The 15,690-nt window shown below is 38.5% G+C and overlaps 1 protein-coding gene across 3 annotated transcripts in view; it reads right to left on the bottom strand.

Annotated features, from left to right (window-relative positions):
* Window positions 1-485: 485 nt before the first annotated feature.
* dnah5 (dynein axonemal heavy chain 5) overlaps window positions 486-15,690 on the bottom strand; it is a 251,633-nt gene continuing 236,428 nt past the window's right edge. For all 3 annotated transcript variants that reach the window (XM_031903686.1, XM_012965451.3, XM_031903687.1), the window contains 7 exons: window positions 9,643-9,848; window positions 7,217-7,420; window positions 6,894-7,109; window positions 4,820-5,032; window positions 2,369-2,521; window positions 2,044-2,275; window positions 486-816 (listed from right to left, as the gene is read on the bottom strand). In XM_031903686.1, coding sequence (XP_031759546.1) covers window positions 665-816; window positions 2,044-2,275; window positions 2,369-2,521; window positions 4,820-5,032; window positions 6,894-7,109; window positions 7,217-7,420; window positions 9,643-9,848 — 1,376 coding nt within the window. In that variant the 3' untranslated portion in view covers window positions 486-664. The remainder of the gene's footprint in view (window positions 817-2,043; window positions 2,276-2,368; window positions 2,522-4,819; window positions 5,033-6,893; window positions 7,110-7,216; window positions 7,421-9,642; window positions 9,849-15,690) is intronic.

Consider the following 15,690-nt stretch of genomic DNA (forward strand, 5'->3'; position numbering starts at 1 on the left):
TTTCCTGGTGTGCCCCAGACACCTCAGTGTGACACTGCCAATATGCCAGTCAATCTTTCCTAAAGTCATTTATGAGAAATACACTGCCCAAAGCATACATAAAAACAGATGGACCTCCACAAAGAAATGTTTGCTTAATAAGCCATGCTTGCTTTCCATGGCCATTGCATCCTTGAGTTTTTGTTTAGAATCTGCAGTTTAAAACTATTATATTGCTCTGAGGCATAGGGGTGTAAAGGGAAATAAAAAGGGAAAAAAAGACTTGCTAAAACAGCCATTGTGTCAGATACTATTGAAACTACTAAGGTCAAAACTCCAATGTCCCTCCCCACCTTAGTATTATTGGCCTATAGATCCTGTCTGTGGTTTAAAATGTGCTAAGATTTTCTAATAGCGTCCATGATTTTTCTTTTTTAGGCTTTTTCCAGGATAATGTAGTGTGAAACACAGTCATATGTCATAACAAACTACAAAAAGTCATAGTATCTATATAAACATATATATTTCTCAAGTGTTTTATAAATAAAAACAATAGAAAAGGGAGCAAACAGTGCTATCTTATCTTAAACATATTACAAGGTTTTGTAATGCTAAGGGGACAACAAAAAAAATAATTTTAAAGAAGTATTAACAAATATCAATTTGGGGGAAAAAGGCTGATGAATTATTTGACATCACATAACAAAGCCACACCCCGCAATATCCAATGGTCTGGAGACTGGACAGTTTTCAGATCAACTGCAGCAATATAATTTAAGTCAGTTCGGACTGGTTTCTTGTAAATGGGACAGGAGTAGAATCGATTGTCTTTTGTGGCTATGGAAAAAAAAATTAAAAAAATTATTAAATAAAACAATAAATGCAATGACTTACGAGGATCCAACCTTCAAATTATAATGCACCTTGATTATCAATCCTGTTCAGCATCAAGCACATAAAATGTTTGCCTGTGTGAATCATTCACCAAAGCATTAGAATAGAGCAGGAATCCATTTATATCTTTCTATCTTTGCAATAAGTGTATTTCTTTTGTTGTCCAAGCACTGTGCTCACTTAGGGTATTCTATGCCATTCATCCAGTGCCTCTGCCACTTAGTACAGGTTTTGTTGCCAAGGACATCTTAAAGAATATGTAAACCTTTTTTTTTTCTATCAGTAAAATTACTCTAAACAGCCTCCAGAATTACCTACCTTTGTCCCAGCATTCTGTCTGACCTGGTTCCTCGGTTAGAGGCTAATCCTTTCCTTTGCTTCCTTGTGCAGAGTGAAGCCCCACCCCCACTTCCTGTACAGGTCTCTCATCAAAAAAAAAAAAACCCTGCTAATGCACAGACTGGCTCCTGCTGCCTCCAGGCTCTCCACTCTGACAACAGGTTGTTGAATTAAAGAGAGAACTGAACAGGAAGTGGGGGTGGGGCTTCACGCTGCACAAGGAAGCAAAGGAAAGGATTAACATCTGGGACAAAGGTAGGTAATTCTGGAGGCTGTTTAGAGTAATTTTACTGATAGAAAAAAAAAGATTTACTTATTCTTTAAACGATTACTGGAAAGGAAGGTGGGGTGTGTGTAGCACTTTGAATGTAAATTTGAAAGCAAGCCTGACTATGGATGTGGTGCTCTTCTTTTAAATAATAAAATCAGTAATCAAGAAATGTTCTGCCTTTCAAGGTGGCTAGAGCAATATGGAAATGCCCAGCTGTATGAAGAAAGAACTTAGTTTAACACAAGTGAGGCTTGTCTGTCAAGGGCTGATATATATATATATATATATATACAGTATATATATATAGACCAAGTCCAAATAACAGCACTCAACAGGAATTTACACAATTAGATTAGTGAAACAGGTTATTATCCAACATTTCAGTTCCCCACAAGGAACCTTCGTCAGACATATATGCAAGAGGGAAGGAATCTAGATTCCTACATCCGAAACTGCACTCTGGGGATTGTTTATTTGGTGGATATTTAACGAATAATGTATTGCATAGAGGAAAAATTGCAAAGCTACACAGGCTGCATACAGGCATTCACTCTACTTACATGTATTATCTGCATATATTCTGATAACAGGCATTATTTCAAATAATACTTTTGGCTTAGATTCCATCAGCTTAAGATTTCGTCTGTCCCAGCCAGCTCCATCAAGGTACAAGCCATAAACATAGACACCCTCAGATGCTGGTGCTGTTATATCATCCTTCATCCATTTGGTGACCTCATTGCATATTATCACACTGTCTAATGCCCACCCTTTGTTAGCACGGGTTATTTCCTAGTAAGAGAAACAGTGAAAACAAAGTATTTCATAATAGAGTTTTTTAACAAAGAAATGTGGTATAAAATAAAAACTGCAGTTTCACGTTACCTGTCTCATTGCAGTCAAAAATCCCTGAGGATTAAAAAATCCTGTCATCCAGAAACAATTTGGGCGACTTTCAAAAATCCAAGAAGAAAATTGCTTGTTTCTCTCTAGAAGTTCAGTAAACCAGAATCCTAGGGTACTTGATTCCCAAGATGCCTAGAGTGAAAAAATAAAACAAACAGTTTTTTATATACAGGTATAGGATAAATAAATGCTTCTATACAATATCAACTGATGTTGACAGATAAAAAAAGAATTATACAGTAAAAGAAGCTAAAAGAACCTAAACCTCATAATCTATATGCCACTGTGTCACTTGAATGTTTCTGGGAACAGTGCTATTCTATTTTCTCAGTTGTATATACTCAATTTGCTTAATGTGAGAATTTTAGTTTTCCTAAGAAATGTCCTTAAAATAAAGGGTGTGTAGGGACTTGTAGACAGGCCCGAATTTATGGGACTTTTACTGGTCCCGCATGCGCGCCAGCGCTGGGTGGGGGGGAGATGAATGGGGGCATTAGAAATCTGGCGCTGCCCGTAGAGTTATCTTCCCCTATGGCTTGGAAATCCCCTATTTAATAGTTCACACAATTCCTAAGTCCCAGTATCTGGCCCTAGTCCTAGTATTCTCCACTGGCCCAGGGATATGTTTGACCAAATACACTATAATTTAGTGAAGGAATTGGCTCTTCCTTTTTGGCCTCCTTGTCAAACACTATACATTTTATGTACATTTTGTATATGTTTTTTGTATTTATGTATGTATTATTTTGAACCTATGTCACAATGTTACAAACTATGTGATTGGAGCTTTACTATGAACCTTGTGATTGGTTAAAATTAATTTAAATAGTTTAAGATGCCTGTGTTACATTTGCCCATGATTAAGTGCCCAGCATTGGCATGAAATGCGAAATTTACTATGATGTATTAAATTCTTAAATAAATAGCATATTTTTAATTAGCATATCTACGTCAGTCCGGTTTTGTTGCCAGCCCGTTTGTCAAGATGAAGTTGCGATTATTCCCCTTAGCTGAAGGTCTGGGGCATGTGCAAGTGGTGAGTTTAACTTTATGGGACTTTTTCAGATTTATATGCATTAGTCATTCAAATTATCCTTGTTACAAATGTTACAAATGCCTTGATTTCCATAATTAAACTGGATGGAAGCAAACATTGAAAGCGCTGTTTCAAGAATGCAAAAAAAGGGTTTCAAAATGTTTTGCCTTTTTTGTGCTAATGTTTAATTTTCTCTTTAAATTTTCATGTTATCTTTAAATAAAGTGGTGCAGTCGGAGTCAAGGTCCCCTTCGAGAATTTTTCTGCAGGGGGGCCTGGAGCAACTAAGTTACACCGCTGCATAGGGGCACAAATGGCTTGGCTCAATCAAGTCAGTGGCTGAAACAGTATGTGGTACATAAATGTTTACTTCAAATTAATGTAAACCAAAGCCTGATGGAATACACTCCATGGTACATTCTCTACTTGGAGTAGCGTTCTGAGTGGGGTTCTGCAGTATTCTGTATTGTAACCACTTTTATTTGTTAATTAGTAACCTAGGGGTGGGCATTGTAACTAACATTTATTTAACATAAGTATTTAGAGATGACACAAAACCATGCAGCCCAATTAATTCCATCCAGGATTTGACACCTTTGTATAAGGGATCTCTACAGACTGTCAATCTAGGCAGCAGATGAGGTAAATGAGATTTCAGTGTTGATAAATGTAAGGTAACGCACCTGAAATATAAAAATATGCAAGCCACTAATACTCTTAATCGGGCAATGGGTTATTTGTAAATTACAGATAGTAAACTTGCCTGTAGCAAGCAATGCCAGTCAGCAGCTGCAAGGGCAAACAATGTTTTGAGCTGTACTAAAAGGGGTAGATATTTGCAGGAGTTATTCTTTACTGGTAAGACCTAATCTAAAATATGTTTTGGTCTCTAGTGCTTAAACAGGATATTATTGAATTAGAGTGAGTAAAAAAAGAGCAATTAAACTGATAAACGGTATGCAAAGTTTCATTTATAAAGAATGGCTGTCCAAGTTGAGGTTGTGTATGCTGGAGAAGACACACTTAAAGGGAGACATGGTAACTATTTATAAATATATAAGGGGACTAGTAGGTCATTTTAGCAGACAAGAACATCCATTCAGATTAGAAGAAAGGAGGACCCATCCTAATATTCGGAAAAGGAATTTTATAGGGACTGTGAAGTATGGTATTCTCTCCCTACATCAGTTGCACTGGCACAAGGACATTTTTCCCCCTCTGATGCAAATTGGAGAGGATTCAGATGGGGTTTTATGCCTTCCTATGGATCAACTAAAAAGTCAGCAAGTTAAACATAAGAGGTTGATGGAAATGTGTTTTTTAAAATAAGTTACTATGATTAACAAAAAACCAACTGTGGTAATTAAGGAAGATTGTCTTGAAATAATATCTACCTTTTTCCAACGCTCAGGAATTCTTGCATCATACATACAATCCAAAGCATCTCTGAGGTTTTCACTCATTATAATGGTACCATCAATGGCAAGTTTTAGGTCTGTTAAGGTTGTTCTCACCAAACTTATGATTCTCTGCATTCTGTCAATTTCTTGCCTTAAAAATATATTCATAGGCTGAAACGGTCCCATTTTTTGTAGTCGTTCTTTGACCTATATAAGAAAAAAAGCTGACTAGCTGTTGGACTGAAAACTGAATTGGTCATGAACTGACTTGTTAAAGGGGTTGTTCACCTTTGAATTAATGTTTAATATGATGTAGACTAATATTCTGAGACAATTTGCGATTGGTCTTCATTTTTTATTATTTGTGGGTTTTTTCAAATTAAACATAAAACCAAATTCCTTTTTTATTAATACATCTATACCCATTACAAAGACATTTAAAAATCCCATCTGTTCATCATATATTGTCTGACCCGCCTCTATGCCTTAGTGTAAGTGGTTTATTTTACTTGACAAACACAATAAAAAATTATTTGGAATAATTATTTAATGATCTCACTTTTTGTTCAGAAGCTCTCCAATTTTAGCAGTTATTCGGTTGCTAGGTTTCAATTTACCTTAACAACCAGGGAGTGGTTTGAATGAAAGACTAGTATATGGATAGTAGAGGGCCTAAATAGAAAAATTAGTAATAAAAAGTAACAATGACTATAAAACTGTTGCCTCACAGAGGATTTGTTTTTTGGCTGCTGGGGTCAGTGACCCCCATTTCATTGCTGGAAAGAGTCAGAAAAAGGCTGCAAATAATTCAAAAACGATAAAAAATAAATAATAAAGCCCAATTGAAAAGTTGGCCATTCTATAACATACTAAACGTTAAATTAAAGGTGAACAACCCCTTTGAATAAGCAAGAAAATTAATAGTTGGAAAAAAATGTTGTATTTTTCTGAAAAATAATTAAAAACTATTCCCTAATAAATAGGAAATAGGTAAGGAAACAGCGGTGGAAAAAATGTAAAAGAAGAAGCAGTTGACGAGTTTAGTGGAGAGATAATTCTTATACAGGTACGGGATCCCTTATCCGGAAACCTGTTATCCAGAAAGCTCCGAATTACGGAAAGCCTGTCTCCCATAGACTCAATTTGAATTAAATAATTCAGAATTTTAAAACTGATTTCCTTTTTCTCTGTAATAATAAAACAGTGCCTTGTAACTAATCCCAACTAAGATTCATCCTTATTGGATGCAAAACAATACTATTCGGTTTAATCAATGTTTTATTAATCTTTTAGTAGACTTAAGGTATGGAGATACAAATTATGGAAAGACCCCTTATCTGGAATACCCTTGGTCCCCAGCATTCTGGATAACGGGTCCTATACCTGTACAGAGATGTGGGGACATTTCCCAAGGGGTGTTTATTAAAGAATGCAGCTATATGGTGATGTCAATTTTGAAAGCAATGGTACTCTCAGAAGGGTACTTTCATCTTTTTTGGGTGCAATGAGAAGAGGATGCAAACTAATTGTCTAAACATCTGAGAAAGTGGAGAAAATAAAATCTATATACTTTTAAATGAAGAGATATTGCCTCTTACAACTGAATTATAATTAATTATAATATATATTTTTTTAAATACTCCAACGTGGAAGTGGAAGTATTCTGAAGGTTAATCTGGACATATAATTATGTGGGTAGCAAGCGTGGTAGGTAGTTTATTTTGTATACAAAAACTGAAAGTCAATTTGGTTTATTTTCTTTGTTTATGGACTTGAACTTGAGATGTTTCTGGTCTCAGTAACAGCTGCAAAAGTAGCAATCAACAAAACTTCAGACCTTTAAAAATAATTAATTTTATACAAAGTAGATCACTTATACCCTACAAACCATTAAGGTACTATTATGTCTGTGCAAAAAGGTAAACAGAACTGAGAAAAATCTATTATAAGTCATGGCTTTTTACATGATGCATAGTTTTATATTTGTCAATATAAAACTATAAAACTAATGCAGGAATAACTGATGTAAGATAATAAAAACATAGTTTTGTGTTACCAATTTACTCACTTCAAAGGGAATGTAATCAGCAGGCAATTTCCCCAACATATCATCAGCCAGTCGGGCAACTACTGCCTCTCTTGTTTCACCACCTCCACCTGAGCTATCCTTGGGCTGAATACTAAGGATTGTGTCCAAAACATCTTTTGCCAGTTTACTTTGGTATGTTATATCAGCATTGGGATGTAAGCCAAACACCTCTGGAGTGTCGTACGTAGGTAAGCCCTAAATACAAAGCAACTGAAATTTACAATCACCAAGATAAGAACATAATCTGGAAATTAATGCACCAAACAGGCATTGTATTTATTGGTAATGTGGATTTTATTTACCTGTATATATTGAAGATAATGGTCTACTGTGTTACATTTAGGGATATTATAGCCCTTATAAAAACAGAATTCTTGGGTAAACATAGTTTCACTAAACCAGACTTTGGCAAACGTGTTTAGTAGCCGTTTGTCATAGTCATCAGTTACTCTTCCACCATACTGGATTTCACCAATCATATAACGTACTGTTGTCCAGGACACCCCCTGAAAGTATAAAAGAACATATTTGGCTTTACACAAAGCAGATACTGTAAAACTAATTAAGACATTGTTAAAAAAAATATGCTTCATAAAGCAGGCATCTAAAGAATAATTACAATGTGTTTTATTTGTGTGTACATTTGCTCTAGTTATATTTCTTATTTGCTCATATATAGAAACTCATTTACTACAGATTAATAGAAAAATGGGACCGATTTTAATAGTATGTATTACCTATTCTTCTATCTACCAATAGGTGGGGCACAGAAACATTTAAATTCATTTTGATCTACACAATGCGTTAAGGTCCCCATACACGGTAAGATCCGCTCACTTGGCGAGATCGCCAAGCGAGCGGATCTTCCCCCGATATCCCCACCTACGGGTGGGCGATATCGGGGAGCTTGAAGTTAAAAAAAAAAGAATCCGATCGGATTATGTAGGCGGCAAAGGGGCAGTCGGTTCGGGGGCCGCATCAATGAGCTGATGCGGTCCCCGATCCGACTGGATTTTCTAACCTGGCCGATCGATATCTGGCCAATTTCAGGCCAGATATCAGTCAGCCAGCCCGCTCGTTTCTGCCCCTACACGGGCAGATAAGCTGCCGAGTCGGTCCAAGGGACCGATATCGGCAGCTTCTATCGGCCCGTGTATGGGGGCCTTAAGGTAAGGTAAGTCTGTGGTGTCAGGTACCATTGCCTCTTACTGTTTATAAAGTATTTGGGGCTAAAGCCCAATGTAATACATATTTCTCACAGCAATCCAGCGAGATCTCAGGAAAATATGAAAGAAGCTATTTTTCCACAATTAAGCTGGATAAGCACAAATAATGTTTTACATGTGAGACTCCAAATGTTAGTTAAGTGGCAGTGTCGTGATATAGGCCTGTAAGGGTTAATCAAGCAGGCCAAGGTATCACAAAAATCTTCCCCCTGTGACAGGAACAGATGTATAACAGGCCTCTGGTCACTAGGGTCTGGAACCAGCCATGTGTAAAGGCCTCACATCCTGGAATGCCCAAACTCTAATCCCTGGCTGATAAGGGCCATGCCATGTGGGGGAGTGAAAGCCCACATGGGGGTGAATTAGAGTTCACATCAAAACCCATCATAGGTGATGTGGAGGTCACACCATAACCCAACCTCACGAACATTTATTGTCCCAGAACCCATACTATTTATACTAGAGGTACCAAAACCTGAGTATATGTTTCATTTACGATTGCCTTTCTTACGGGTCCAAACATCGCTGGATTTGGGCACTCGGTTTGGCAGATAGGAGTATCTGGGCAGGGGCAGGTCACACAGTAGTGATGTTTAGTCTGTATGGGACCGGGGGGGTCATTTAGAATTGATGAATCTAATTTCATCTTTCTATTATGTTCCCACAAGGAGTTATGGTCATTTTCATCATAGGTCCAGTCCCATACACTCAGGGGGTCATAAAACTCACACTGTGTCCTGCTAATGGTGACACCCCTTGCATTCCTGAGGGAGGGGGGAGTGTCCAGTTACCTGATCCCCTGCAAACTGGGATAAATAGTCAGCTCTTCTGACTATACGCTGATATACTTGGAGGACCAATTTTCGATTGGAAGTTTATCCTGTGGTTTCCCCTTGCCTCCAGGACTAGAAGGACTTTGCTTGGTACAGTATAGGGCTTCTATGTTTTTCCCTTTTATTTTAAACTGTTTGTACTTATTTTATCGTATGTCCTTTTTTTGTAACATCCTGTTTTAACTCGCACTGTTATACTTTTTATAATATTAAATATAAAATTTAATAAGTTTGTCCTTGATGCTCTAAAACGTACCTAACCTCCGAGTGTGTAACTGAGTCGTGTGCCTTAGCCCTCTGTATGCTGATTAACCCTGTGACTGCTGGTAAGGAGAGTGTGTGTGTCGGTTCTTTACATTAACCCTTTCTCTACCAGTGTGCTTGGCATCTCTCATCGCCAGTATAAGAAGTATGAGAGTGGTGGCAGCAAGTTGTGTATGAGTGTGTGAGCGTTGGTTGGTCTTTGGGGTGCTGTGCCGCTAGTCTGACCGGGGTGCCAGGTGTGTGAGACTGAGCAGGGGACCCTCTAGACAGCCACGCCTAAAGTCACGTGCGTCTGAAGTGCCGTAATCGTGACAGGCAGGTATTTCCAGAACATTTGTTGGTCCTCAAAGTCCATGATGATAGATAGATAGATGAATCTATACTTCTTATATAAGTAGTGTTTACCTTTTTAATATCCATGTCATCAAGATGATTCTGTATAAACTGTACAGTAGCATTAAAATCAGCCTGATTAAACTCATATGGGATATTCCACCCCAATGGGCCAAACTTGCGTCTCTCCTGAACTGTTGAGTGCAAGAATCCAACTGCATATAGCATAGGCTTCCACTGTGTCAAGTTGTTTACATCAAGTAGATCTTGGCTTACACCTGTGGAGAAAAAAATGCAAATATATCTATGAGGAGCACAGAAAAACAGATACAACATTTTTCCAATACTCATTTAATGCATTAATGACTGCATTATGTAATTTTGGCATATTTATTCATTATATAGGTGTTGGATTTATATCCTGGACAAGTTATACAAAATATTCTTACACTTCCTCACACATTACTGTTTATATGTTTAATGGTTATGGGGTTTTTTTTTGTTTTTGGTTTTTTTTTGCAGTTAATATTGGGAGGGAGGGACAGTGGCAAAAGAAAAGGAGGAGGAGTGTGTCTGTCCGTTAAGCAAGAAATAAAAGCAAATATTAAAGAGGAAGTGATGGGGGTAACAGAGGGAGCTGAATCCTTATGGGTTGAGCTTCTCACAGATAGTAAAGAATCTACCAAATTAATTGTAGGGGTATGCTAAAGACCCCCAAATGTAAGCGAAGAGGAGGAGGGCTCAGCTCCTGTTGCAAATAGAAAAGGCTTCTAGTTTGGGGCAAGTGATAATAATGGGGGATTTTAATTACCCTGATATTGACTGGAGCCATAGTACTGCCAGGACAGTAAATGGGAACAAGTTTATAAACTTGCTGCATGACAACTTTATGACACAGGTTGTTGAGGAGCCAACCAGGAACCATGCTATATTGGATCTGGTGTTCTCTAATGACCCAGAACGTATAGCAAATGTGCAAGTGGTTGAACCCCTGGGTAATAGTGATCATAATGTTATTTAATTTGATGTTTGGTGCGGGAAACAAATTTACACAGGGGCAACAAAGACAATGAATTTTAGGAAGGCAAATTTTAGCTCCTTAAGGGCAGTGCTTCAGGGCATAGATTGGGCATTAAGTTTTCTGATAAAAACACAGAGCAGAAATGGTTGTCATTTAAAATGATATTAAATCATTACTGTTCTCAATTTATTCCATTAATAAGAAAAAGTAGAAATGTTAAGAATCACCCTATGTGGCTTAACACTGAGGTAAAGAAGTTAATAGGGAAAAAAAGGAAAGCTTTTAAGAAATATAAGTCAGAGGGAACAGTAGCTGCGTTTAATGAATATAAACACTATAACAAGTGTTGTAAAACAGCAATCCGGAAGGCAAAGATAGAAAATGAGGAGCGCATCGCGGCAGAGGCCAAGACTAACCCCAAAAAGTTTTTTAAGTATATTAATAGTAAAAAGATGCAGGTTGAGGGTGTGGCCCCATTGAGTTATAGTAACAATATGGTTTACAGCGGATACAGAAAAGGCAGATGTGCTTAACCAGTTCTTTTCTTCTGTGTATACAGTAGAGAAGCCAGAGGGCCAAGTCCCACCCAATAGCTGCACTGTTGCCTCAGCTCCAACTACACAGTGGTTGACACAGGATATGGTGCTTACACAAGATAAATGTAAACAAGGCACCTGGGCCAGATGCAATGCACCCTCGGGTACTGAGAGAGCTAGGGTCAGAATTACAGTGGCCCTTGTTTCTGATATTCTCAGACTCGCTTTCATCAGGTATGGTACCCACGGATTGGAAGAAGGCGAATGTCATTCCTATATTTAAAAAGGGAGTAAGATCTCAGCCTGGCAATTATAGGCCTGTAAGTTTGACATCCCTGGTGGGCAAGTTATTTGAAAGCTTGTTAAGGGATCACACACAAAATTATGTACTGGAGAATGCCATTATGAGCAGTAATCAGCATGGCTTTATGAAGGACAGGTCATGTCAGACCAATTTAATTGCTTTTTATGATGAGATAAGTAAGAAGCTGGACAATGGGGATGCAGTAAATATAATCTATTTGGATTTTGCCAAAGCATTTGATACCGTTCCCCACAAACGACAGCTTTCTAAACTAAGGTCTATTGGTCTTAGTGAAGTTGTTTGCACATGGATAGAAAACTGGCTACAGGATCAGGTACAGAGGGTGGTTGTTAATGGTACATTCTCTACTTGGAATAAGGTTCTCAGTGGGGCCCCTCAGGGTTCTGTACTGGGTCCACTTTTGTTTAATTTGTTCATAAATGACTTGGGGGAGGGTATTATAAGTAATGTATCAGTGTTTGCAGATGACACAAAACTCTGCAGACCAGTCAATTCTATCCCGGGTGTGGCATCCTTGCAGCAGGATCTTGACCAACTGGCAATCTGGGCGGCTAAGTGGCAGATGAGATTTAATGTGGATAAATGTAAGGTCATGCACCTGGGATGTAAAAATATGCAAGCCACTTATACCCTTAATGGGACTGCACTAGGCAAATCCATAATGGAGAAGGACCTTGGAGTCCTTGTAGATAATAAACTTGGCTGTAGCAAGCAATGCCAGGCAGCAGCTGCAAGGGCAAACAAGGTTTTGAGCTGTATTAAAAGGGGTATAGATTCACGGGAGGAGGGGTTTATTCTTCCCCTTTAGAGAGCGCTGGTAAGGCCCCATCTAGAATATGCTGTCCAGTTCTGGTCTCCAGTGCTCAAACGAGACATTATTGAGCTAGAGAGGGTCCAGAGAAGGGCAACTAAGTTGGTAAAGAGTATGGAAAGTCTCAGTTATGATGAAAGACTGGCCAAGTTGGGTCTGTTTACACTGGAGAAGAGGCGCTTAACCCTTTCCCTGCCAAGCACGTAGCTTCTATGTGCTGGCATAAAAAGTCGCTATATGCCAAGCACGTAGAAGCTACGTTTCCCATTAAGACAGCGCGTTCTCTGCACTTGCTGATTAATCCGAGTGCAGAGACGCGCTGCCAGGCTCACAACCCCTTAGGCAACGAGCTTACCGGCGCTGCTCCTCCTCAGCCCCCTCCGATCGCCCCTGTGTGACCCCCAAGTCGCAGCGACGTCATCATGACGTGCCTGCTGCTTGGGGTATTTAAATCCCCCCCTGGCGCCGCCCCCTTCACTTGTGCAGCATCGTGGAGCCTCATGGAGCCTGCCTGCATCCCCCTGCGGTCCTCCAGCGCTGAGATCTGCCTTGCCTGCCCCCAGGTACCAATTTTGAACATTTACACATCACACTTATTGTAATTTTTTTTTGCTGTATTTACTTTTTTTTTTTTTTTGCACAGGCATACACTTACACACACATATACACACCTATACACACACTCACACACATACACACACTCCTTTTGCATTTGTGCACACATTACTTTGTCTTTATTTAATTTTCATTTTTAGCCTTTACACACTAATCACTGTTTCATCAGTTTTGTTTTGTATTATTGATTTTATTTGTTTCATTGCTTTTTCAGTTCTGCATTGCGCTTTATTTCTGTTTTATTACTTGTTTTACTCTATTACTCTCATTTCTAAGTTCTGCTTTATAGTTTTATTACTGTTATATTGCTTGTTACCTTGATTTTGCAGTGTGACAAGTGATCAGGTAGCCTGAACGCAAGTCACACGGCATAATCTCATTTTTCAGTGATTTTCTAATTTCTAAGTTTTGCGTTGTAGTTTTATTACTGTTATATTGGTTGTGTTACCTTGATTTTGCAGTGTGACAAGTGATCAGGTAGCCTGAACGCAAGTCACACGGCATAATCACATTTTTCTTGCATTTTTCAGTGGTTTTGTGAGTTTTCAGTTCTGTGTTGTACTTTGATTAGTTATATTGCTTGTGTTACCTTGATTTTGCAGTGTGACAAGTGATCAGGTAGCCTGAACGCAAGTCACACGGCATAATCACATTTTTCTTGCATTGTTCAGTGATTTTGTGAGTTTTCAATTCTGCATTGTACTTTGTACTTTGATTAGTTATATTGCTTGTGTTAGCTTGATTTTGCATTTTTCAGTGGTTTCATTGCATTTTAGATTTGTGTTCCTATTCATTTACTGTTCTTGCTTATTGATCTTGGTTGTATTTACAGAACTTTGCTTGTGTTTTATTTCAATAGTAATTCGGTCATAATCACTTTTTTGTATATTCAGTGATTTTATTGCATTTTTATTTGTGTGTTGCTTTTTTTTATTTGTGTGTTGCATCTACTGGCTTTTGCTTTTTTTTTTGCTTGTTCTGGATTGTTCCTGATTGTTTCTGATTGTTCTTGGTTGTATTTTTTTTAGGGAGTTCAGCTATTTCATGATTTATGAAGGCAAGGACTCCCAATTAGACCCCCCTGGTTGTCCCATTGATTTGACTGTCAGTGGCAAAATTGTATGGGAGCTTATCTCTCCACTTTTGGGCCAAGGTTACCACTTATATGTGGATAACTTTTACTCTAGTATCCCCTTGTCCAATGCCCTATATTGTTTAGATACTCCAGACTGTGGCACTATAAATCGTACCCGAAAGGGATTGCCCAGGGATCTGGTCTGCAAAAAACTTAATCGTGGAGAAGTTTATGCCCTAAGAAATGATGAGCTCCTTGGCATAAATTATTATGACACAAAAAATGTATTCATGCTGACGACAATCCACGATGAGTCAGTAACTGTGGTATGGAGAGTTGGTAGCCCCCCTAAAACAAAACCTCTCTGTAGCAGGGAATACAGCAGGTACATGGGTGGCGTTGACAGAACTGATCAACTCCAACATTATTATAATGCCACTCGAAAAACTAAGGCCTGGTACAAAAAAGTTGGTATAAACTTAATTCAAATGGCCCTTTGAAATTCATACGTTGTATATAAGGCAGCAGTACCAGGCCCCAAATTATACTACTATAAATACCAGCTGCAGATAATCCCTGCCCTGTTGTTTAGTGGTGTAGAGGAGACAGTGCCTGAGATGCCCCCTAGTGACAATGTGGCCCGATTGATTGGGAAGCACTTTATTGATACGCTTCCACCCACACCTGGAAAAGTGTTTGCCCAGAAAGCTTGCAGAGTGTGCCGCAAAAGGGGTATAAGACAAGATACACGGTACTACTGCCCTAAGTGCCCTCGCAACCCCGGACTATTTTTCAAACCATGTTTTGAAATATACCATACTCGGCTGCACTATTGAAAGGGTAATAAATTGTTGTGCACTGATGGAATTTATAATAATTATTGGCATCCCGCTCTGTGCAAAATTAATATAGTAGCCTTATGGTTTATGTATTCAGGTCAGAATTTTATGTCGTGGTTAGTTTGGGTGTTTTTTTACCTAAAATGTTATGTAAGGTTATGTATAGCCAACTGAGGTGTTGCGTGACGGACTGGGCCCCTAAAAATTTGTGGCGCGTGATGATCATGATGTTTCATCTTGCCTGCGGATGATTTCATCTCCCCTGCTGATGCCACAAGGTTTTTTTTTTACTGACACCTCATAAGCTACCCTTTCAGGGCAGTTGCTATGGCTATATGTATTTCTGGATGACATTTTAGGTTTTACTAGTGTACAGGGCAGTACTAGTGTTTCAGGGCAGTTGCTACGGCTATATGTATTTCTGGGTGACATTTTAGGTTTTACTAGTGTACAGTATTAGTTCTCCATGGAATATTGTTTTTTATTATTTTTGCACAGTTAGGGTCTTTGTTTGCAGTAGTGAAAAGAAAGTTATAGTTTGTTGGTAGATGGGAGTTTACATTTTAACACTTATGCTAATTGTAGTCTTTCTCCTTATTATGAGTAATAGTATTGTTCTGATGGCATAGCTCTTTTGGTTGGAGAGAAACTGGCGAATTCACAACTCATTAGCTCAGCTTTCAAATGCAGATATTGAGGCCTTTATTTTGGGCAATATATATTTTGTTCTTGGTGCAGGCATTCAGCTTTTTTCAGAATTGTGGTGCTATGCAACTTATGCAATAATTAATTATTTCACGTCACCTCTTTAGCCATACCCCCCAACTGTCCCGCTTTTTATAGCGCATCCCACTGTTCCGGATAGTTCAATGAATGTCCCGCATTTCCATAATAGATT

This window comes from Xenopus tropicalis, chromosome 6 (assembly GCF_000004195.4).
Source record: "Xenopus tropicalis strain Nigerian chromosome 6, UCB_Xtro_10.0, whole genome shotgun sequence".
Classification (NCBI taxonomy): domain Eukaryota; kingdom Metazoa; phylum Chordata; class Amphibia; order Anura; family Pipidae; genus Xenopus; species Xenopus tropicalis.